The 23,395-nt window shown below is 36.3% G+C and overlaps 1 protein-coding gene across 2 annotated transcripts in view; it reads right to left on the bottom strand.

The window, feature by feature from the left end:
* gas7a (growth arrest-specific 7a) overlaps positions 1-23,395 on the bottom strand; it is a 54,125-nt gene that overhangs the window by 4,489 nt on the left and 26,241 nt on the right. For both annotated transcript variants that reach the window (XM_048175842.1, XM_048175754.1), the window contains exons 6-13: positions 19,028-19,117; positions 14,457-14,569; positions 12,249-12,323; positions 11,712-11,790; positions 11,041-11,172; positions 8,019-8,142; positions 2,518-2,597; positions 883-981 (exon numbers count right to left, since the gene is read on the bottom strand). In XM_048175842.1, coding sequence (XP_048031799.1) covers positions 883-981; positions 2,518-2,597; positions 8,019-8,142; positions 11,041-11,172; positions 11,712-11,790; positions 12,249-12,323; positions 14,457-14,569; positions 19,028-19,117 — 792 coding nt within the window. The remainder of the gene's footprint in view (positions 1-882; positions 982-2,517; positions 2,598-8,018; positions 8,143-11,040; positions 11,173-11,711; positions 11,791-12,248; positions 12,324-14,456; positions 14,570-19,027; positions 19,118-23,395) is intronic.

Here is a 23,395-nt window from a genome sequence, read left to right on the forward strand (position 1 = left end):
TGTTTGTACGGGCATGTGAAGTTGAGAGCGCTGGCAGCTAGACTCCTGTGGAGACAGCAGCTTTCTCTAACACACCCCAAGGGCTCTGGAGCAGGTGTTTATACACTCGGATTTGCCCTGAAACACAAGCTGTGTGTTTTTACAGTGTGTCTGGGTCGCATTAACCTATGATTCAGCAAATCGTAATGTAACCGAGATCCACACATACATTTTATTAACAGGCAGAGTTAATACAGAGTTACTTGCGGAGTTAATACTATATTTTTATTTTGTTGCATCACTGGTGTTAACTTGTTTTGAAGGATTTTAAAAGGATTTGTAGATGGTAAAACTTAAGTTTATAATTATTAAAGTCAAAAGACTTTGGACACTTAGAAATCCATGTCTTTGCTTTATATACTGTAACAAAATATCACACTTTGCAGACACACACACACACACATAGGTTCTACATGATAAAACAATAGATATCCTGTCAAAAATGAAACAAAGTAACTGGATGTTTTCTGGATGTCAAACATTTGTGGACCATGTTAATAGTCCCTGTAATGATCTACAAGTCTTTACTCTGCTAGACTTGTGTGAACCTGAGGAGAACTGACTTCATACAGCTACTAAAAATCAAACATTTCTCGTAAAAGTAAAATTATTTCTGAAATGATAAGCTTGTTCAGCATTTAATTGCACTGAGAACTGAGCGCATGATAAAGCTCATGTAATGAGATTTTCTGATCATATGAAAGATTATTTGAAAACTCCTTTAATGAAATTCAAATGCACTACAGACAGCTGCAGATATTATATGAATATGAAGCTTGGGTTTAGCTGAGATGTGTTTATATAAGGGTTTGTTACCCAGAAGAACACACTGTTGTTACTCACACTTTGGTTGAACATGTCGGTCTCGTGCCGCAGCGTGGTGTACTGACGGAGATGCTGCTGGATCATCTCTACCCGCTCCACCTCCAACCTCTCCAACTCCTTCGGAGCACAAACACAGACAGTCATCAGTCTCTATACACAGAGTTAAGAAAAGTTTCATTGGGGTTCTATATGGAATAATTTTGCATTAAATTGCTGAATTCCCAGTGAACAACTACACTACCCATAATCCTTAAGTGAGATCCACTAATCAGAGAAGTAGACGGATGTGTTCGAAAGCTTTAGGCAGCTGATTTTTCAGGCAATGACTTTGTAGGCAGCGTTTGCACATGATGAGACCTCACAAAACTGATTTCAGACAGACTTATGGTAGAGGTAGCGTAATGGTTTAATGAACTACAACAAATTAAAGAGGGTTTTGGTGATAACTAAGAGAATACTTAATTACTACAATATTAATTTATCACTAGAAATAACATCAAAAGTGGAAAAAAGTTGGTCAAAAATGTACATTTGCACACAATATGACCACCAGCTGAAACTTTTAGACACCATCAACTGTCACGGAATGGAAAGCAGAGGATTGTGGGATATCATAGGCAGCGAAAGATACATCTATGCTGCCGTCAAAAATCGATCATGGATGTGTTTCCCAAAAGCATTGTTAGCCAACTATGCTCGCAAGTTCCGCTGAATTGTGTTAGTAACGACAGAACTTGCAACCATATTTGGCTTCGGTATCTCAGGAAACAGGATTTGGCACAATCATTGGATTCGGACATGCCTTGTTGCCTTCCTACCTCTGTATCCTCACGTATCCTGTATCCCGACATAGCCGAAGTTACCACAGAAATGAAAACTGCCACAAAAGAGTTTAGCAGCCACCGTACACTCTCTCCATACTTATATTTTGGTACATTTTTGGATAATAAGTCAATAGTCTTATATTTATCATCGTTTTTGATCACATCATTTGCAATGCTTCATGGGATGTGTAGTTCATTGCCTAATCAAGGAATTAAATATAAATGAATCATCTGGTTTGATTCATGGCTCATAAGTTAGATGCATTCCTGGGTCACGTATATTGATCCTGGAACAAAATTCCTGTCTAAAAATGTAGTCCTAACCCTATCCCTACCCTTAAACCCATCACAACCCATAAGTTATCCCTAAAATCAGAGGGAAATTATCTGTGAATATCACTGATGTGGAAGCACCTAACCCTGATTTTAAGCCTAAACTTGGCATAAACTCTAAAGTTGTCCCTCAGATATGACCGGATGATTGGAATATTGTTCCAGGATCAACGAAGATAGTTGGCGAAATCACGTTCTGCTGAAAGTATAGTATTATTTATTGCAATTATTAATTATAGTACATGTAATTATTTATGTTGCTGCCATTTTTAAAAGCAATAAGCAACTCAAAGTTGTGCACTACAGTTTTACCATGATTAAGAGATAAACTTTTGTATACTTTTTAAATACATGTTTATAAAATAATAATAAAAGGCATCTCGTGGATAATTCATTTATCAAAATGATAAACAAGCCTCATAAAGAAGATTCAAAAATCACTGCATAAATATGCATGAAGTATCATCTTGCACAAGAAACATCATGAAATAATTACCAGGCTTGTGGTGACCATCTCCTCAAACCACTTCGACTGAGCCTGGTTGTAAAGGTCCACACAGCGCATCAGATCATCACCTACCAAAACACAGAGACGGTCATTACAATCATGCTGTTACATTAGAATAAAATAGGACAAAATGTAGTGTGGTGTATGCATAAAACAAGTAAAAAAAGGAAGACAATATAAACTGTATAAGCATATGCTTGTCTTTACCAGCAGATGGCAACCTTAACTCATTTATTATTACTATTTGTATTCCCTTCTGTAACAACAATCACAGGTATTATTCAATCTCAAGCTACTCATCTGGAAAAAAAAAAACGTTTTCACACACAACTACTGAGCTTTATAATTAAATGCATAATTAAAGGTACACTGAGGAAAAGGGAGGCAGACGTGTGGGAGAGAGAAATGGTATTGACACCTTGAAAGAAAAAAAAACAGATTGCTCCATCTATATGTAAATGAGCATAGGCATTAAAGACATTTGCATTAGTGATTTGAGCTGCCACCATTATTGAAGGAAAACGGCGTTTGAGCCCTGCTTAATGTTTGGCCATTGATTTATAGCGGGAACTGTGACTCGCTCTGTGCGTGGGAGTCTGAGAAAGAGAGAGACACAGATAACATCATACAGGGTATTTCTACTGAGCTCAGCTGCAGTGGAAAACACAGTAAAGCTCTTGGCAGCAGCACAATTAAAAACAATCTCCTCCAGTCAAGCACTGGAAGAGATCTCTGCAAACAAAGAAAATCAAAGCTGACTTTTAAAACCCCATTTGACACTGAAATCTTACTCCATAATTATCAAATGACTTATTGTAATAATAACAATTGAGTTTGATAATATAAACTAGATTTTCACATGTCCTTTTTTTAAAAAAAAAATTGTGCTAGGGTGATGTGGCTGCCTGTCAGTGTGTTGCTTTGCATTGCTAATGTGTTCTGGGTGGTTACTAAGTGGTTACTATGAGGTTGCTTACTGGCTGAAGAGTCCATACCCAAGTCTCTATAATATTCTGGTCTGTAGCACGTATTCAGTCTAAGGCGAGAGTTTGCAGACAATATGATGCCAAAGACTCCTAAACATAATCATCCTCTTATGAGAGACCACCTTCCTAAAATATATAGACCCATTTATACAGTGTGGGAGATTTCAATATCATACAGGCATGATATCATAAAGACACATTTACAAAAATATTTTCACTTTACTAAAGACTATATTATATATATATATATATATAGAAAGAGAGATAGATAGATAGATAGATAGATAGAGAGAGAGAGAGAGAGAGAGAGAGAGAGAGAGAGAGAGAGTGAAATCGCCTTTACAGTTGTCCAAATGAAATCATTAGCAATGCATATCCACTCACAAAAATATATTTTATTTTTTTATTTTTATATATTTACTGTAGGAAATTAACAAAAAAACATGATCTTTACTTAATATCCTAATCCTGATTTTTGGCATAAAAGAAAAATTGATAATTTTGACCCATACAATGTATTGTTGGCTATTGCTACAAATATACCCGTGTGACTTATGACTGGTTTTGTGGTCCAGGGTCACATATTTGGAATATTTATTAGGTATTTTATATATATATATATATATATATATATATATAAATATATATAGTAGTTTATATATATATATATATATATATATATATATATATATATATATATATATATATATATATATATATATATATATATATATATATTTTTTTTTTTTTTTTTTTTTTTTTTTTATAATTAATTCAATTTATTTAAATTATTTATTTATTTATTGTTGAAATATTTTGTGAAATTGCTGAACTTCCAGTGAAGAACTACACTACCCATAATCCTTAAACAAGATCCACCAATCAGAGAAGCTGATGTTACCAAAGAAATTCCCGCAAAGAGCTTAGCAGCACCAGCTTTCCCTGGCAAAACAAACTATATATTCAAATATTTAGAAAGATGTTTCTTAGTGCTTTACAACCCTCAGTGATATGCATAACTATATATTTAAAGTTGAAATATAAAGATATCAACAGAATAATCACAAATAATTTCATAGTAAATGTGTACATTTTGGCATTAAAGGTGTAGTAAGTGATTTCGGAGAAACGTTGTTGAAAGTGGATCAGACCGAGCAGCACAACATACAGTACTTGCAGCCAATCAGTCATGACAATCATATTGACAGACAGACTCATTCAGTCAGACAGTCAGACAATTACTGACAGTCAGACTCCAGAGAATCTAGGTTCTGATAAGGGCCAAAAACCTAGGAGTAGTTCGCAAAAGTAGTTTTTTTTTCAAAAAAATCCAAAATACCCGAAAATAATGGTTTAGGAGTTATTAGCCATTTCATACTTTGGACCGCTGTAGCGCCCCCCTCAGGCCGAGTACTACCAGCCCTCATAGTTTCAAGTCTCTACGACTAAAGGTTTGGTCTGCCCGATCACTTTCAGGGGAGAATGCTGATCCTTTAACAATTACAGTAGTGTTTCTGCGCTATGTACTTGAACCCCTAAAAACTGAACACCAGCAATAATTTTATGAAATGATACCCATTTTATTGTCTGATAGAAAAATTGTAATTCTGATCAAAAGTTTGAAAAACTGCTGTGGTGGTTCCATGGTAGAAAGACAGGTCCCGAATAATAAAAAGAAAACAATGATACTGAATGATCACCATAGTGTTCCATGTACCATGGTATTTAAATTGACTGTCATGGTACTTAGTGCTTGAAAACCTAATCCTAAAACAATGAAGTTACCATATCCAATTTTCCCAGTTACAAAACATGTTAATATCATGGTACTTTTCATTATATTTTAAAGTGAGTGCATTGGTGTGCACATCACACTAATGTTGTGGTTTTGGAATTGAATAATGAACCAGGAACTTCTCTCACAGTGCTGCTAGACTAAAACACTCAGTGTGGCTATACGTGAGTCAGTCATGGTCATTTGGCCCTCTGTGTTAATAGAGTCAGCCTATAAGCACTGAATAAGACACCGTTAGGGTCCTCAATAATGCAGCAGTCACTCAGGCCAACAGGTTGTCCTGAACCTCGAAGGGTGAGTGAATTCAAGCCCGTGTGAACCTCAGCGCTGCCAGGTCTTCTTGCGTTAGGGATGTATAAGTGTCCAGCTCAGGACAAATCCGACATTGATAGTAGGCTCTCTGAGCAATAAGAAGCTTGGCATGCTGATCGTCAGCTCCCACAGGGCCCATTTTCCCACTGCAAAAATAGATCATTACTCCATGCCTTTCCCAACTCCGTCTGGAACCAATACGGCCTGGCTCCTCTCAAACACAGAGTCTTGGGACTGAGCCAAGGTCCTCTTCCATCCCCTGCACCATTCTCTCACATCCTGTTTGTGATGCCTCTCTCCACAGCTCAAAAACACAGTCCCATCTCCACACGCTACAACAATGGAAAGCAATTGGTGCCCGGTGCAAGATTTCACCACAAAAAAGCTCCTTACTCAACACACTGTAAAAACCACTGATGACAGATTATGGAGGGTTTGTTTCATTTGCAAAGCCGTCCGGAGTGGAAGAGAATGGCTGGAAGTTTTTAAAACGAGAAACTTTTGAGGAAGTCAATCCTTCTGAGCAATGGGGCAGCCAGGAGTCTGTCTGCTACAGTGTTATGACAGCTGGCAAAATTTGAGGGACTGATGACTTGAGGATTCTGATAGTTAGAGTGTAACTGCACACAGTTAGGGCTTTTTAATGAACTTTTTAACTTCTAAGCCTTTGTAAGGCTTCTAAATTATCAACATGATCAAAACTTTGATGAAAAACTCATTGATTAACATTACAAGCTATAAGAATTTTATCATTTTTGGACAGTTTGGGACACTAAATAAAATATAGGTGTTTTTCCCCTTAAAGGATTAGTCCACTTTTAAATAAACTTTTCCTGATAATTTACTCACCCCCATGTACGGAAGAGGATTAGGGCCAAGCAATAATAAAAAAATAAAACCATCTCGAGATTAAAGTTGTTAAATTTAGAGAAAAAACTCATTCAATTTCAAGAAAAAAGTTTAAATAAAATGTTGAGAATAAACTCATTAAATTACGAGAAAAAACTCGTTAAATTTCAAGAAAAAAGTTGAGATAAAATGTTGAGAATAAACTCATTAAAGAGAGAGCAAATTCGTAATTTAACGAATTTGTTCTCGTAATCTAACAGCTTTTTTCTCGTAATTTAATGACTTTATTCTCAACATTTCATCTCGAACTTTTTCTCGAAATTTAACAAGTTTATTCTCGTAATTTAACGAGTTTATTCTCAACATTTTATTTCGACTTTTTTTCTCGAAATTTAACAACTTTAATCTCGAGATGGTTTTATATTTTTATTATTGCTTGGCCCTAATCCTCTTCCGTACCCATGTAATCCAAGATGTCCATGTCTTTCTTTCTTCAGTCGAAAATAAATGAATGTTTTTAATGAAAACATTCTAGGATTTTTTTCCATATAGTAGACTTCAATGGGCACCAAACAGTTGAAGGTCAAAATTAGTTTCAGTGCAGCTTCAAATTGTTCAACACGATCCCAGATGAGAAATAAGGGTCTTATCTAGAGAAACCATTCCTCATTTTCTGAAAAAAATTGAAAATTATATAGTTTTAACCATAAATGCTCATCTTTAACAAGCTCTCTTCTTCTTCTCGATTAGAATCCCAGCAGTTTAGACACTGCTAAGCGTATTACTGCCCTCCTCAGGTCAAAGTTTGAACTAATTGTTATATACTACTGAACTAGCATATTGCATATAAAAATTAGTTCAAAACTTTGACCTGAGGTTTGAAACTTGACCTGAAACTTTGACTTCTCGTCTGGGATTGTGTAGAACAATTTGAAGCTGCAGTGAAACTAATTTTGACCTTCAACTGTTTGGTGCCCATTGAAGTCCACTATAAGGAAAAAAATCCTGGAATGTTTTCATCAAAAACTTTAATTTCTTTTCGACTGAAGAAAGAAAGACATGGACATCTTGGATGATATGGGGGTGAGTAAATTATCAGGAAAAGTTTATTTAAAAGTGGACTAATCCTTTAAATTTGAGCTCCATATTCTAATGTATCATATTACATGAACCATAAAAGCCTGCTGTATTAAATATGATACTTATATATGTACTTATTAGACATTTGGAGCTTGTCAATTGCTTGCGAAATGCATATGAGGCCATATACAATAGCTTTGCATAAGGACCAGACAGAAATGATCAATTTTTATGTCAACTTTCCCATCCACTGCAGTTCTTAGATAAATTCCTTTAATAATCCTTAATTTTTTGGGAACTATAGGGACATAATATCACCCCTACAAACTTAAACTAGCATTGTAACTTCACTTATTTCCAAAATACTGTGGGTTTAGTAAGATCTTAGATCAAAGAAAAAAGTCTTCAGGTTTATTGTGTGTAGTTAACTCAGGCTTAATGAACTGCTTTTGTACTGATGCTCTGACCTGCTTGTGTGGATTTCCGTCGGGCTTTCTTAATATCCTCCTCTGTTTTGTTGCTCAATTTGATCTCAAGCTGCTGTGTTTTCACCTCAAGATCCTTCTGTCTGTCTGCTAGAGCCTTCCTTGCCTGCAGAACAACAAAAACAAGTCATGTGAAGACCAGATTATATTTGGCATTTGGCAACTTTCCACAAATATGGAACAAAATATGCCATGATATTTTTTCCTTCATCAACAAATGATCAGAGAAAGGAAGTGTCTAACCATCAGGAGAAAAAAAGTTGACCATCAACTTTAAAAGGTCAAACCAAAACTTGAGAGATTTTCTATTCAATTTCAATTGAATTGGCATTTTGTAAACACTAAATTAAGACATTGAATACAGTTTAAACCCCTGAATTATGAGATTTTGTAATTTTCTAGCAAGTAAATGGCATGTAAATAAAATGTATTGTAAATAAACAATACTACGCCAAGGTGCCTAACAATTTTTCATCTAAATTTGTTCACACATTCAAGTTGTCTGGAGGTTGTTAGGTTATTAGTAGATGTTCCTACTCTGCTGCATAAAATCATATCAAGCCGTGGATCATGTGTTTCACTGTCTGCAATCCCATTAATAGCTGCAGCATTGCGACAGTTAACTGTGCTAAACTTTGACACATTGCCTATGGTTACTGTTGCTCATGTCACTAGAAATCGCCAATTCTCACTGGAAAAGATTGACAGATAAGTGACCTGAGGTCACTGCTGATGTTTAATCAGTGAGATAAACACAAGAGAATCTCTCAAGGCATCATACTGATGTGTTCTCATTTCTCATCCAGCCATCTGCTGTCCGTACACAAGTGTGAATAGACATGTCAACACACTGGCTTCAAGACAAAGTGCAACCTGGGAACCATTTTAGAGCCGTTTGTACCAGCAACAAACAGACTTGAAAAAAAAGAAAGTTTAAATATGCTAGACAACATCACAATGGACTCAAAATTCCCTTGTAAAAAAGAAGTTAACTTTAGGAAACTAACAAGAAATTGTTGAATAAAGTCGTTATTTTTGTTTTGTTTTTGCTCACAAAAAGTATTCTCATCGCTTCACAACATAAAGGTTGAACCACTGTAGTCACATGGACTATTTTAACAATGTCTTTACTACTTTTCTGGACACTGAATGTGATAATTACGTTGCTTTCTCTTGGGGATTTCATCAAAAATATTTTCATTTGTGTTCCGAAGATGATCAAAAGTCTTATGGGTGTGGAACGACATGAGGGTGAGTAATTAAAGGGTTAGTTCAGCCAAAAATGAAAATTCTGTCATTAATTACTCACCCTCATGTCGTTCCACACCAGTAAGACCTTCATTCATCTTCAGAACACAAATTAAGATATTTTTGATAAATTCCAATGGCTCAGCATTGACAGCAAGGTAATTTACACTTTCAGATGCCCAGAAAGCTCCTAAAGACATATTTAAAACAGTCCATGTGAGTACAGTGGTTCAACCTTAATGTTATGAAGCAACGGGAATAATTTTTGTGTGCCAAAAAAAAAAAAAAAAAATAACGACTTTATTCAGCAATATCTAGTGATGGGCGATTTCAAAACGCTGCTTCATGAAGCTTCAAAGCTTTACGAATCTTTTGCTTCGGAGCGTTAAAGTCATGTGATTTCAATAAACGTAGCTTCAGTACGTCATAAGTGTTTTGCAATTTCAATGATTCACGTGACTTTGGCAGTTTGATACATGTTCCGAAAAACTGATTCGAAACAAAAGATTCGTAAAGCTTCGAAGCTTCACTAAGCAGTGTTTTGAAATCGCCCATCACTAGATATTGTTGAATAAAGTCATTATTTTGTTTGTTTGTTTGTTTGTTTTTTGCGCACAAAAAGTATTCTCATCGCTTCATGAAATTCAGGTTGAACCACTGTAGTCACATGAACTGTTTTGAATACGTCTTTAGTAGCTTTCTGGTCATTTGAATGTGTTAATTATCTTGCTGTCAATAGAGGCCTCACTGAGCCATCAGATTTCATCAAAAATATCTTAATTTGTGTTCCGAAGATGAACGAAGATCTTACGGGTGTGGAACAACATGAGGGTGAGTAATTAATGACAGGATTTGTATTATTCAGTGAACTAACCCTTTAAAGGTATAGTTCACCCAAAAATGAAAATTTGATGTTTATCTGCTTACCCCCAGAGCATCCAAGATGTAGGTGTCTTTGTTTCTTCAGTAGAACACAAATGATGATTTTTAACTGCAACCGCTGCCGTCTGTCAGTCTTATAATGCAAGTCAGCGGGAACTTGGACTATAAGAGTAAATAAAACACGACAGACAAACTGAACAGTATTTATATCATTTTTTACCTCTAATACACCACTATGTCCAACGGCATTCATCACTCGATTCGTGAGGTCTGATCGCGCTCTGACAGCGGCAGTGATGTCTCGCTCTCATTGAAGTATATGCGCGAGACATCACTGCCATTGTCAGAGCGCGATCAGACCTCACGAATCGAGTGATGAATGCTGTTGGACATAGTGGTGTATTAGAGGTAAAAAATTATATAAATACTGTTCGGTTTCTCGCACAAACCTATCGTTTCGTGTCTAATGACATCAATGTGTCGTCACGAGCCGCAGGGTTTAATTTGGATTTGTCTGTCGTGTTTTATTTACTCTTATAGTCCAAGTTCCCGCTGACTTGCATTATACCACTGACAGACGGCAGCGGTTGCAGTTAAAAATCATCATTTGTGTTCGACTGAAGAAACAAAGAAACAAAACATCTTGGATGCGCTGGGGGTAAGCAGATAAACATCAAATTTTCATTTTTGGGTGAACTATCCCTTTTAAGTGATGTCTAAATGGCCTTTTATTTCATTGATATATTATCTGCACATACTTTTTTTTTAAAAATATACTTTTAAGATCTGAATGTCACTACAAGCACACCTTCAATGTAATTAAGTGCACTTCTTTTTCACAAGGGTTTAAACAAAACATCAATAGAGTTTGCACCTTCTCCACTGCAGCATAACGGCTGACCAGCTGCTTCCTCAGGTCAGCGATGTGGTGGTCGTATTTCTTCATGTCTTTCTTAAAGTTGTCCCCTCTGAAGGTCAGTAAAGGCTTCTCGACTTCACTCTGGAGCTGAAGACAAAGTTCTTAAAATCAGTTACACCACTGCATGACATTTCCAGCCGTGAAAATCATCTGAATGAACTGTGGGGTTTGCGTGGTTCTCTAAGACAACAATTACTTCATTTCAGCGCATACAGTATTTGGCTCAAGCCCCAAAGTTTCCGCTTCAGTAATGATGATGATGATGTTCTTTAAGAAAGAGGGCTTTTGTTTTGCCATCTCCGTAAATCATAGGAATTAGACTGCAGAATCACCTCCATCTTTCTGCAATTAATCACCCACACTGGCGCTAAATGGAGCAAGTTAGTGTGAACACGGGAAAGCACAGCGGCGGAAATAGACAAATCACAGCAGACTGAGAAAAGCTGTGTAGCTCATTACATACAGGCAGCTAATAACATCTCTGAGGGGAAGCTATTCAATTCGGCACAGAAATGAAATAAAGGCCAGATACTTCATCTTCCCTGACAATACATGAGTTTGAACTGCCAATTTCTCAGACAGATCTTATACCACCTCTACTGAGAAATGAGTGAATTGAGTCCCACCTTTGAGGAGAACTTGAGATGGACCTCGGCTTCGTCAGCTAGACTCTTCTTGAGTTGAGCCCAAGCTTCTCCAAGAGTCCTAAATCAAACCAGAGCCCAGTAAATATTACTTCTTTAAAACATGACAAAAGATTATTAAAACATAATGATTTAAAATGTACTTTAAAGTAAAACTTACAATTACAAAGTGCACTTTTTAAAAGTACATAAGTGTACTCTCTTTTTTGTACACCCAGTTGGCCTTTTATTTGAATAAAATAATACATTTTCTGCAAGTACAGCTTTTAAAAGTTATATTTTTAAGATCTGAGTGAACATTCAATACAATTAAGCACGTGAAAGCATGTTTTTAAGCATGCGTTCATTTATTCTTGAACCCCCAGTGAAATTTTTGAATAGATTTCATTGTATTCAAATGGATCTAGATCAAAGCTCAAAAATATTTGTATTACATTTTTATCCTCAAATGGATGGAAAACAGCTAACAAATGTCTAGTATTCACTCCTTCAATACTCTAAATCATCCTTGTGACGTACCCTTCCTCTTGTGCTGCCATTGGGAACATGGAGAGTTTGGAAAGGTTCTTGGCATATTCCTCTTCGATTTTTATCCTGAAACATAAAGCATTATCAAGAAAATAAAGAAGCAAAACAATTCAATGTGCCATAGCCTTTAGTATCATACAGTACTACTGAAATAACTCCACTGCAAGATGACTGAAAACGTGTTAAATTAATAAATTAGTACTAATATATTCAAATAATACAACACTAATCTAAATTAAAATGCTAAGTACCACCTAAAATCAATTAGCTAACTATTTTATTGAAGAACATACACTTCTGGAATCACAGAAAGAATTTTGGTTAATTTACGAGTTTAATATATCAGTTGTGTTAATTAAAAAAGATGAAAATAAGCTATTTTATTATAATTACAGCATAAATACTATTTTAAAGGGATAGTTCACCCAAAAATGAAAATTCTGTCATCATTTACTCACCCTAAGGTTGTTCCAAACCTGTATAAATTTCTTTCTGTTGAACACAAAGGAAGATATTTTGAAGAATGTGTTAAACTGAACAGTTTTGGGGAACCATTGACTTCCATAGTAGTTTTTTTTCCTACTATGGAAGTCAATGGTGCCCCAAAGTGTCCTAGCTACAAACTTTCATCAAAATATCTTCCTTTTGTGTTCAACAGTAAGAAATTTATACAGGTTTGGAACAGAATTTTCATTTTTTGATGTACTGTCCCTTTAATGGATAACAATAGTGGTTGGGTCCTTTGAATATTGTGATCAGTGAGAACCATTTTTGCTTCTCTTTGAAAACTTAAGGATGTTTAGACAGTTTTTACAAGGCAAAAATACTGATTAAACTCACCATGAAATCAAAATTGCTATTGTTTTTATAGAATATTGCAGCTTTTATTATAAATTATTTATTGGTGCACATCATGTGTTTTAAAGGTGCCGAAGAACATGTTTTCAAAAGATGTAATATAAGTCTTAAGTGTCCCCTGAATGTGTCTGCGAAGTTTCAGCTCAAAATACCCCATAGTTTTTTTTTATTAATTTTTTTATTAACTGCCTATCATTATAAATGCGCCGATTCAGGGTACGCGGCCCCTTTAAATCTCGTCTCCATCCCCCAAGAGCTCGCGCTTGCCTTAAACACCATAAAAAAAGTTCACACAGCTAATATAACCCTCAAAATGGATCTTTACAAAGTGTTCGTCATGCAACATGTCTAATCACGTAATTCTGAATGAGTTTGATGGTATGCTCCGTGGCTAAAGCTAACATTACACACTGTTGGAGAGATTTATAAAGAATGAAGTTGTGTTTATGAATTATACACATGGCAAGTGTTTAAAAATGAAAATAACGACAGTCTTGTCTCCGTGAATACAGTAATAAACGATGGTAACTTTAACCACATTTAACAGTACATTAGCAACATGCTAACAAAACATTTAGAAATTTACAAACATCACTAAAAATATCATGTTATCATGGATCATGTCAGTTATTATTGCTCCATCTGCCATTTTTCGCTATTGTCCTTGCTTGCTTACCTAGTCTGATGATTCAGCTGTGCACATCCAGACATTAATACTGGCTGCCCTTGTCTAATGCCTTGAACATGAGCTGGCATATGTAAATATTGGGGCCGTACATATTAATGATCCCGACTGTTACGTAACAGTCGGTGTTATGTTGAGATTTGCCTGTTCCTCTGAGGTCGTTTAAACAAATGAGATATATATTATATATAAGGAGGAGGAAACAATGGAGTTTGAGACTCACTGTATGTCATTTCCATGTACTGAACTCTTGTTATTCAACTATGCCGAGGTAAATTCAATTTTTGAATCTAGGGCACCTTTAAATTCATGTCCATCATATTCTTTAATCAAAATATCTTCCCCTCCTCTTGTAGCGACATCCCTTTTCTTCTCTGATGATGTTTTCTGGTGTGAAGGCGGGGCAACCTGTCACTCACATGAGATCCACCAATAGCAAACCACTATCCAATCAATTCCACATGGACAAAATAAAGCCCCACCCTACATATGTTTCTGTCCAAGAAACTGTTTCACTCGGATATACGTCAAAATAGGGAAGAAAAAACTACTGCAACTTCCGTTTCATGCCAACTTTAAGAAAATGTTTGTCTACAGTGTGTAATACAGAGTGAGGTGTTATATAAAGAGTCAGTATGAGAGAGAGGCTTTCCCACCTTTCTCTGATGAACTCTGCCATCTCTTTCTGCATCTGCTTCCCCTTCAGCTGTTTCTGCAGCAGCACCTCGAACCCTGACACTGTGGCCCCCTGAGGGTCCCTCTTATCGGCCTGCAGAGGACAGAGAGACGTTACACACGCTACCACATCATCAGAACCAGACTGTCGACAACACGTGAGCGCCATCAGTGTGTGTGAGTCACAGCGTGGGTTTGCGTGAATCAGAGTGTGTGGGAGGGGGCGTACGGCCTTGCGGGTGTAACTGTGAGTGTGCGTTTCAGTGAAGGGTGTGTATAGGTTGTTGAGGGTATGACTAATGTAACGTGAGGGCTCCTGATGCAGCGAGTTAGCGGAATATGCTTTTCTCTCTGTGTATGTGTGTGTGAAGGTGTAAGAGTCTGCTGTTGTGATGGCCACTGACGTGCCAAGCCACACATAACAGAAGTGTCATAACCTCTTCACACGCTTGGCTTGAGAAGCCAGGGAGAATCATCCCAACAAAATACTCCTGTTAGCATTTGCCTGTGCACATGCATATGTCTACATGTCATTTCACTCTCTGACCAAAACTAAAACTGAAACCATAAAAAACTGTTTTTGTTTATTGAAATAAAATGTATGTTAACCAAAACAAAATAAAAAAAATATATTAAAAATACATATAAAAATATAGTTTCTAAGGCATCATGTCCCATTTTTATGTAGTTTAAACTGATGTACTAAAAAACTAAAATAAAAATTAAAAAAATGTATAAATATATTTAAAAATATAATAAAATTGAAAAGAACACACAACTTACTACATTGTAAATTTTAAGAAAACTGATTGCTTTAAACCATTTAAGTTTTAAAACCAATAAGTATAAGTATGAGTATACTTTTTGTGCACCAAAAAAATAAATAAAAATAACGACTTTATTCAACAATTTCTAGTGATGGGCGATTTCAAAACACTTCATGAGGCTTCGAAGCTCTACGAATCTTTTGTTTTGAATCAGTGGTTCGGAGCGCCAAAGTCGCGTGATTTCAGTAAACAAGGCTTCGTTACTTCATAAGTGTGTCGAAATTTCAATGGTTCACCACTGGGAGGCGTGACTTTGGCAGTTTGATAAACGCTCCGAACCACTGAATCGAAACAAAAGATTCGTAAAGCTTTAAAGCTTCATGAAGTGTTTTGAAATCGCCCATAGATATTGTTGAATAAAGTCGTTATTTTTATTTTTTGGTGCACAAAAAATATAATCGTACTCACAGTACTCATACTTATTGGTTTTAAAACTTAAATGGTTTAAGGCAATCAGTTTCCTCAAATTGTTTGAGTTTCCATAACTTATCGGCTTTTACAGTGTAAATTACAAATGACTAAAACTTTAATTTAAAATGAAAAATGCAAAAATAAAAATAAAAACTAATTCAAAATATGAATGAAAACTACAATAGAATCTCAATGATATTAAAACAAAAAATGTTGCCGTCATTTAGATTCTGCTAGTGAATGAACACTTTTTCACTTTTTCACTCTTGATCTCATTCTCACTTTCTTTGTCTCATTCTCACAGGAAGTGTGTTATATCAGTAGGCCTCAAATTACATTTTTGTTACAACTCAATGATGATGACGGGTTAAAAATTTTAAATAGTGTGATTTTTTTTTCTTCTTCTTCTAATTTTATCAACCTGATATCATGGAAAAATTTACTTGTGGGAAAATTTTTGCAAAATGCAAAAAATGTACCAATACGTACATATCACTGCAGGTTCCAACAGAAATGAACACTAGAGGCAGTAAAACAGCACGCGTTTTTAATCGTTTTCATACACAGTTATGATAACAGGTTCAGATTATGGATTAATAAAGACTTGTTTTCCTAAGTCTCCTTGCTCAATATTATGTAATGATCTTAAAACACTTTTTACAAAAGTGCATGATTTGTAAACAAATGCATTTTGGACTTTGCATCGCTTAACCAGCTCCATATGGCTGTGTCCGAAAACTGGAAAATGCTGCCTTATAGGAGGACACATTTCAAGGCATCAAGGCACATCCAAATCCAATGTTAGCTTCACTTCCTGTCTCCTGAGAAACCTTCATCTGATCGATGTTTGAAGGCAGCATAGATGTATCCTTAGGTGGAGAGTGGGGTAAGATGAGCCAGTGGGTAAGTTGACCCACCCCCTGTATCTTGGCAACAGTACACTTTTACTGTCATGTGACCATATATTTTGGAACCACCCATCATTTCTGCCAGACTGTGAAAAGGAGAAGCACATGGGAGGAGTGGAAGTCTTTAAAAACTAAAATGTTTATTAGTTTCAGTAACATTTATTCATTCTTATTTAGTTTTTATTTAATTTTACTCTGTTTAGTCTGTTTTTGGGAAGGTTACAACTTTGGTGTTCAACATATTGTTTCAGAAATGCAAACAATTAAAGATACTGAAATTTCAACTTCATCTGGTTGGTTTTATGTTGTTTAAGTTAAAAGGAAATTTGATTATTAAATTCGTTTTTAAAATAGGTACATTATCTTTAAAATTTCACATGAGTTTGATTCAAATTCAGTTAGATGGTCAGTTTACACCCACCTACCGACTCGGCTCAACTTACCCCTAACCTTTTTTATAAGAAGCCATATTTTTAGAACCCTTTGTCATAGATGCGTTCTGATCATTTAAAATGATAGAAAACATCCTAAAATTACTTCAAATACTTTCATTGTACTTCATTGTGCCTCGTTTTCCCTAATCTTGAGGACCACATAAGTAAAAAATGGCTTATCTTACCCCACTCTCCCCTAACTGCTTTAAGCCGAGCTCACACTAGAGGAGTTTTTAAATCCTAACCGAATATGAAATCTGGTTGCAGCACACATATAAGGAGAATCTTCACAGATTTTATCCTCACAAATCTCAAACATGCACACACTACAAGATTTCAAATTTGTAGCGCAGCACACACTACAGGATATTGTTAAGATTATCATACCCAGAAGAGCCTCACGTGATTTCACTGGGAAGCGGATGTAAACATATTCATCACTGAGATAAAAATGTTTACATTTGCTAGCAGCTTTCTACACTCACCCGGTATGTTCAAAACCATAGTGATTACTCCTCAGATTTTCTCTTTGTCTGTACGGCTGTATCATGTTTTTTGAAGACGCGTTATTCAAGAAGTTGTGTTGTTGCAACACTTCAATGCACCGTTCCGCCATCTCCACTGTCCAACGGACTCATACAGCAGCTGGTTTCGCGGTCGCAATTTTAAAAGTGCTCTCATTCACTTCTCTCATTTTCTGTTGTTAAAGAACTGACGTAATCTTCCCGATTTAAAATCCTAAATATCAAACATGTTTGATATGATCGGAGCGGCCCCGATTTGTGTGAGAGCAGATCGGGAGGTGCAAGATTCGTTCTGTGAACGCATCACATTACCAGATAATCTGCGCCGAACATCGGAGCCGATCAATGTCCTCTACAAGTTTTTTTCTCCGATTCTCGGGAGGGGAAAATCGGGCATAAATCGGCCTAAAATTCCTGTAGTGTGAGCCAGGCAGATATCCCACAGTCATGTGTGTTCCATTCTGTGACAGTTGAGCTAGAAAATCAAGATGCCCTCCCTAAGTTGCATTTGCAGGTCAGTTTGTGTGTAAATGTATGTTTTTGACGAACATTTTCCACTTTTGATGTCATTTTTAGCAAAAACCTACTATTGTAGTAATTAAATATTTGTTTAGTTATCACCAAAGCTCTCTCTATTTTGCTGTAGATCATTAAACCGTTACACTGCCTCAGAAGTCTGTCTGAAATCAGTTTTGTGAGGTGCCTTCATTTTTATTTTAAAATGTAATAGAGCAAATGATTCAGCTTAGCGCCAATCTCTGGACATTTCAAATCAGAACCGCAGTGATACGTATAAAACCAGCGTAAATAAAAACGTACCATATTCACGTTCAACTGTTTCGGGAAAAAACTGAACACGTGGACATTTTACATTGAAACTGCCACGAAATGTACATGGCGCTATGTATTTTCCATTTTGCAAAAATGTTCCCACAGGTAGCCTATGTTTTATTCGAATGAGCCTGGGCTGATTTTTATCATTTGGCATTTGAAAAGTCTGATCACTTTGAAAAATAAGAGCACATCTCTCCTCAACATCTCTACTGTATCTCAACAATATAGTATCCCTTGCATATTTTCAGCATCATGTTAGCCGCACTGTAAAAAGAAACCATCATTGAAATAAAATCTATAGGATGTTTAGATAAGCATGCACAACCACATGATGACAGTTTCCTAATATCTATATCACTTTAATTCATGTTACTTGTGCCGGTTAATTATCAGATGATGATTTAAACCATTTGTCCTGTTTTATTTACTTGCCTAAATAATTTTACTTACTCATTTTACTTATTCTGTGTGTGCTACAATATAACATAAGTTTGTCACAATGAGTTGTTTTTTGTCCTTCTAATGGTGTCAGATGTGACCTGGTGTCAGTATCGTATCAGCTCTCAGTCACTGCGGTCCACCATGGACGATTGTCCTCTCTCTCTGTCTCTCACCCAGAAATAGTCGCAGTAGCTCCATTCACTGGGCTTGAGAAGCTGCTGCTCCGGCGTAGACATGGGCACAGGGAAGGTGACGCAGTTGATCTGTGGTGAGATAAAACAGAGGGAGGTCAGTTCACAGCGTGTGTGTGCGCGTGTGCTGTTTTGTCAGGATGGTTTTATTTTCAGAGGAGTGAGACAGAACTGGCTTGTGAAAGTCTCAGAGGGGAGACAAATGAAAGGTCATGATTTAAAAGAGATAGACTGGTCATATAGACCGTGACCTATTGCTGCCTGAAAATGAGCAGAGAGATGGAGGAAGAGATAGAGAGAGAGAGAGAGAGAGAGAGAGGGTATGTTTAGCATGGCAAACTATTTTAAAAGCCTGCTATTTTGAGTATGCACTATGTATAGCATGCATAGTCTGCAAGTTTTCCCTATACAAGCACATTTATCAAAGCACACTTCAGAATCACATGTGAAGAATGAATGCTCATTAATGCATGTTTAATACTGTTTCATACATTTCTTTTTAAAATCTTAAGCAGTAGCATTCTGTTTTTTTGACCCACTTAAATAGGATTTAAAGGGGTGGTTGATTATGATTCACTTTTTTAACTTTAGTTAGTGTGTAATGTTGCTGCTTGAGCACAAACAACACCTGCAAAGTTACAGCGCTGAAAGTTCAAAGCAAATGGAGATATTTTCTTTTAAATAATTCTCTGTTTAAGGACTACAACAAACGGATGGTAAGGACTACAACGAGCTGCTTCCCAGGTTAGTGACATCACAAACCTAAAATTTACATAAACTCCACCCCCGAGAACACGCAACAAAGGGGGTGAGGCCATGTTACTGCATTACACTTTACACAAATGCCATAGCATGTCATAAAAGCAGGAAGACAACATAAGTTATAATTAAACTAAACTATACCTGTTCTATCTTCATGCAGCATATATTCTTTGGCTCTGTAGGATCTTACAACAGTTCCTACATGAGCGATTTATAGATTATTATGACAGAATATGCTAATCAATGACTTTAAGATATCCCACACCAGCTACATAAATTCATCAACTAACCATTCAGAAGCGTCCTGTTGCATTCACAATGTTGTCACTTCTTCTTGAGTCTCTCCATTATTGTCCGACTCCGTTTTGAACATAAAAGGCTCAAGAGTTCCTGACATTTTCAGTGAGTCTTTGTAGGGTAATCGGCACTGCTAACATGAGCTCTTGAAACTCCGCCCTCTTCTTGAGAGCAGCAGCTCATTTGCATTTAAAGGGACACACTCACAAAGGGATCGTTTTTGCTCACCCTCAAAAAGCGACAAATTTAACATGCTATAAAAAATGATCTGTGGGGTACTTTGAGCTAAAACCTCACATACACACTCTGGGGAATTATTTTACATCTTGTAAAAGTGGCATTATATGACTGTCACAGATGGCGCAGAGACAAGAGGGTTAGATCCAAATGCAGCTTTAATATGGCAATCCAAAAACGTAATCCAAGCAAGGGTCAAAATCCAGAGAACAGTCCATACAAAACAAAGAAAACAAACAGTGAAGCCGGTGACCGTAAATGAAACCACAATAACAAAAGCAGAAACAAACCAGTCATAAATAGACAGACACTAATGAACAAACACAAAACAGCTGAGTGCAATGAAGTGATAATGAGTCCGGGAAGTGGGTTATGGGAATTGAAGTCCGAGTGGTGAGGTAATGGTCCGGGGTGGAGTGCCCTCTGGAGGCTAAGTAGGGCACTCCAACTGGTGATCATGACAATGACCCCTTTAAGTATGCAATTTCATAATTACTTCTGTTGTCTTTGAAATATGGTTTAAGTTTGCTTGTCAGTACAGTTAATGTACTCAAGAATTTATGGTCAACTAAAATATACATTATATATAAAATATAAATATAAAATATATAAATATACAAAACTGAAACTTGTATGCAGGTAAGTTGTAAGTACACTATTCAATTCAAAACACAGCTAGAGATTTGCTGACAACCACTAACAAGTCATTCAGAGTGAGATTATTCCCAAACAAATCACATACTGGACTGCTATCTTTTCCTACCTCAGACTGCAGTTAGTGTGTGCGCTCATAAAGTGTTTGCGTGTACACTCCAGGGTCCATGGCGTCTCCAATTAGCCTGTAAGCACTGCAATTATGTAATGCTCACCATCTGTACCGCCTCCCTGCCACTGCCAAACAGGATGTACTCCCTACCATAGCCCTTCAGTGCCTCAAACACACACTCACACATATTTATGCTCAAATACACCACTGTAAACAAATTAGTCTTAACCTCTTGTAAGCTAGATATTTTGCAAAGATGTCAATGACTAATATATTCCATTAACTTTGTTATTGTTAAAAGGATTGTTCACCTAAAAATGAAAATTCTATCATTTACTCACCCTCAGGTAGTTCCAAACCTGTATGAATTTCTTTGTTCTGCTGAACACAAAGGAAGATATTTGGATGAATGTCAGTAACCAAACAGATCTCGCCCCCCATTGACTACCATATAGGAAAAAGAAATACTATGGTAGTCACTGGGGGGCGAGATCTGTTTTCTATATATTGACTTTTCTATCTTGTCTCAGCAAAGCATCTCTGAATGCTGAATCTTCGACTACAGCAGCAGCGTTTAGGTCTACATCACAGACGGCGCATTGCAAATTGTGCAAACTTGAGCACAAAGACACACACACACAAAACGCAATTACGATCAAGACATTCGATAGATGGACCATACATATGCACTTTGATAAGACCTTATCCACTCACCCCAGACACTTCCTAATCTGATACCGTTTGAGCTGATTTACTCATTTGTGCCTCGTCACTTTGTTCATTTCATGCCTGGAAGATCGCTCTGATTGTCGTGGCCACTAGATTTTCCCTTACAGTGCCGCCACATCGATCACTCCTGTTGTTTATCCGTGCCTCTCATCCTCCACAAAATGAGCCCATTCATCAGATTCAGGCCCATCTCCTCTCCTTATAACTCTTCAGTGAGGTGATAAGTCATTATCGGGAGCTTATTACACCCTCTGTCCACAATGAAATACATTCCAATCCACATACTTAAAAATCCAGTTTCCTCCACCAAAAATGTAACTTAAGTCACCATTTGGGACACTTTGCATCAGTGCAGGGAGGGCTGTTATTCTTAATATTGTAGTAAACTAGTTTGGTTAAGGGGTTCAATTATTTCATATAGATCAGTTTTCATTTTTATATTTCTTATGCAAATAAAATTACCAAATACTCTGGAATTATGAAATACAATATACCTATGGATGGCATATGGGGATCTGGTTTGGAGAGGACAGCTTTGCAAATAAGATAGATGTCATATGAGCAAAAATAATCTTACATAAACTATGTTCACATTTATGAGCCATTACATGTAAACACCTCAGTCAAGCTGACTGAGCTTGAATCGGATTTCGATCGGATTGAAAGGGTCAGTGTAGACCTGAGATAATCAAAACATTAGGAAAAAAAAAACTAAGCATGAAAATGCTTGGATATCTTTTCAATCAGATTCAAAATGTGCAGTGCCATGAAGCACATGTTTACCAGCGGCCTTTCATTAAGAGCTCAGATTACATACAATTTACTTCTTACAAACATTTATTTACATCTTGTGAACTGGTCAGTGGAGAAGAGATTTCAAAATAGCTCCGGTAACATTATAGCGATGACTTTCTTTATTTATTAATGTGGTGACCGGGGCAATACGCATGTACTTACCTTTTGTTTGGACTGGGGTATATAATTGCATATGTAAATGGAAATGTAAATTGGATTAAATAGATAACAGAACTTTCAGAATCTGAAACCGGACTGGATTCATTGAGACTGATGAAAATTAGTACATGTATTGATATTTTAATGTATCCTTAATGTTTTTACAATTGAACCACAATCACAGAAAACAATGTATCACACACTTTAAAACTCATTCTCCTGCACAGAAAACATGCACAATGAAGTTCATAGGCTGCTAGAAATATATATATTTTTTTAAATATAAACATGGAAAGATTAACAAATCTTCTCAGTAAAGCACAAAGACAAAATAAAGTGAAGAGAGGAATAGATTGAGTAACATTGTTTCCATCACTATTTCAGCATGTCTACAAACTGATGTCACTGCTCATCGGTATGTTTTGCTACTCACCGCATATGTTTTGTCAACTTATATTGCTATATCACTATATCAGCTATATCAGCGTTAAATGTAAAGCAAAACAAAACACAAAACACAAAGTGTAAAATGTAAAACAAAGTCTTTGTCATTCTTTTCATTCAAAAAGAATGCAAAAAAATGGCTTGTAGAGAGCCAAACTTGT

This window comes from Megalobrama amblycephala, linkage group LG1 (assembly GCF_018812025.1).
Source record: "Megalobrama amblycephala isolate DHTTF-2021 linkage group LG1, ASM1881202v1, whole genome shotgun sequence".
In the NCBI taxonomy this organism is placed as follows: domain Eukaryota; kingdom Metazoa; phylum Chordata; class Actinopteri; order Cypriniformes; family Xenocyprididae; genus Megalobrama; species Megalobrama amblycephala.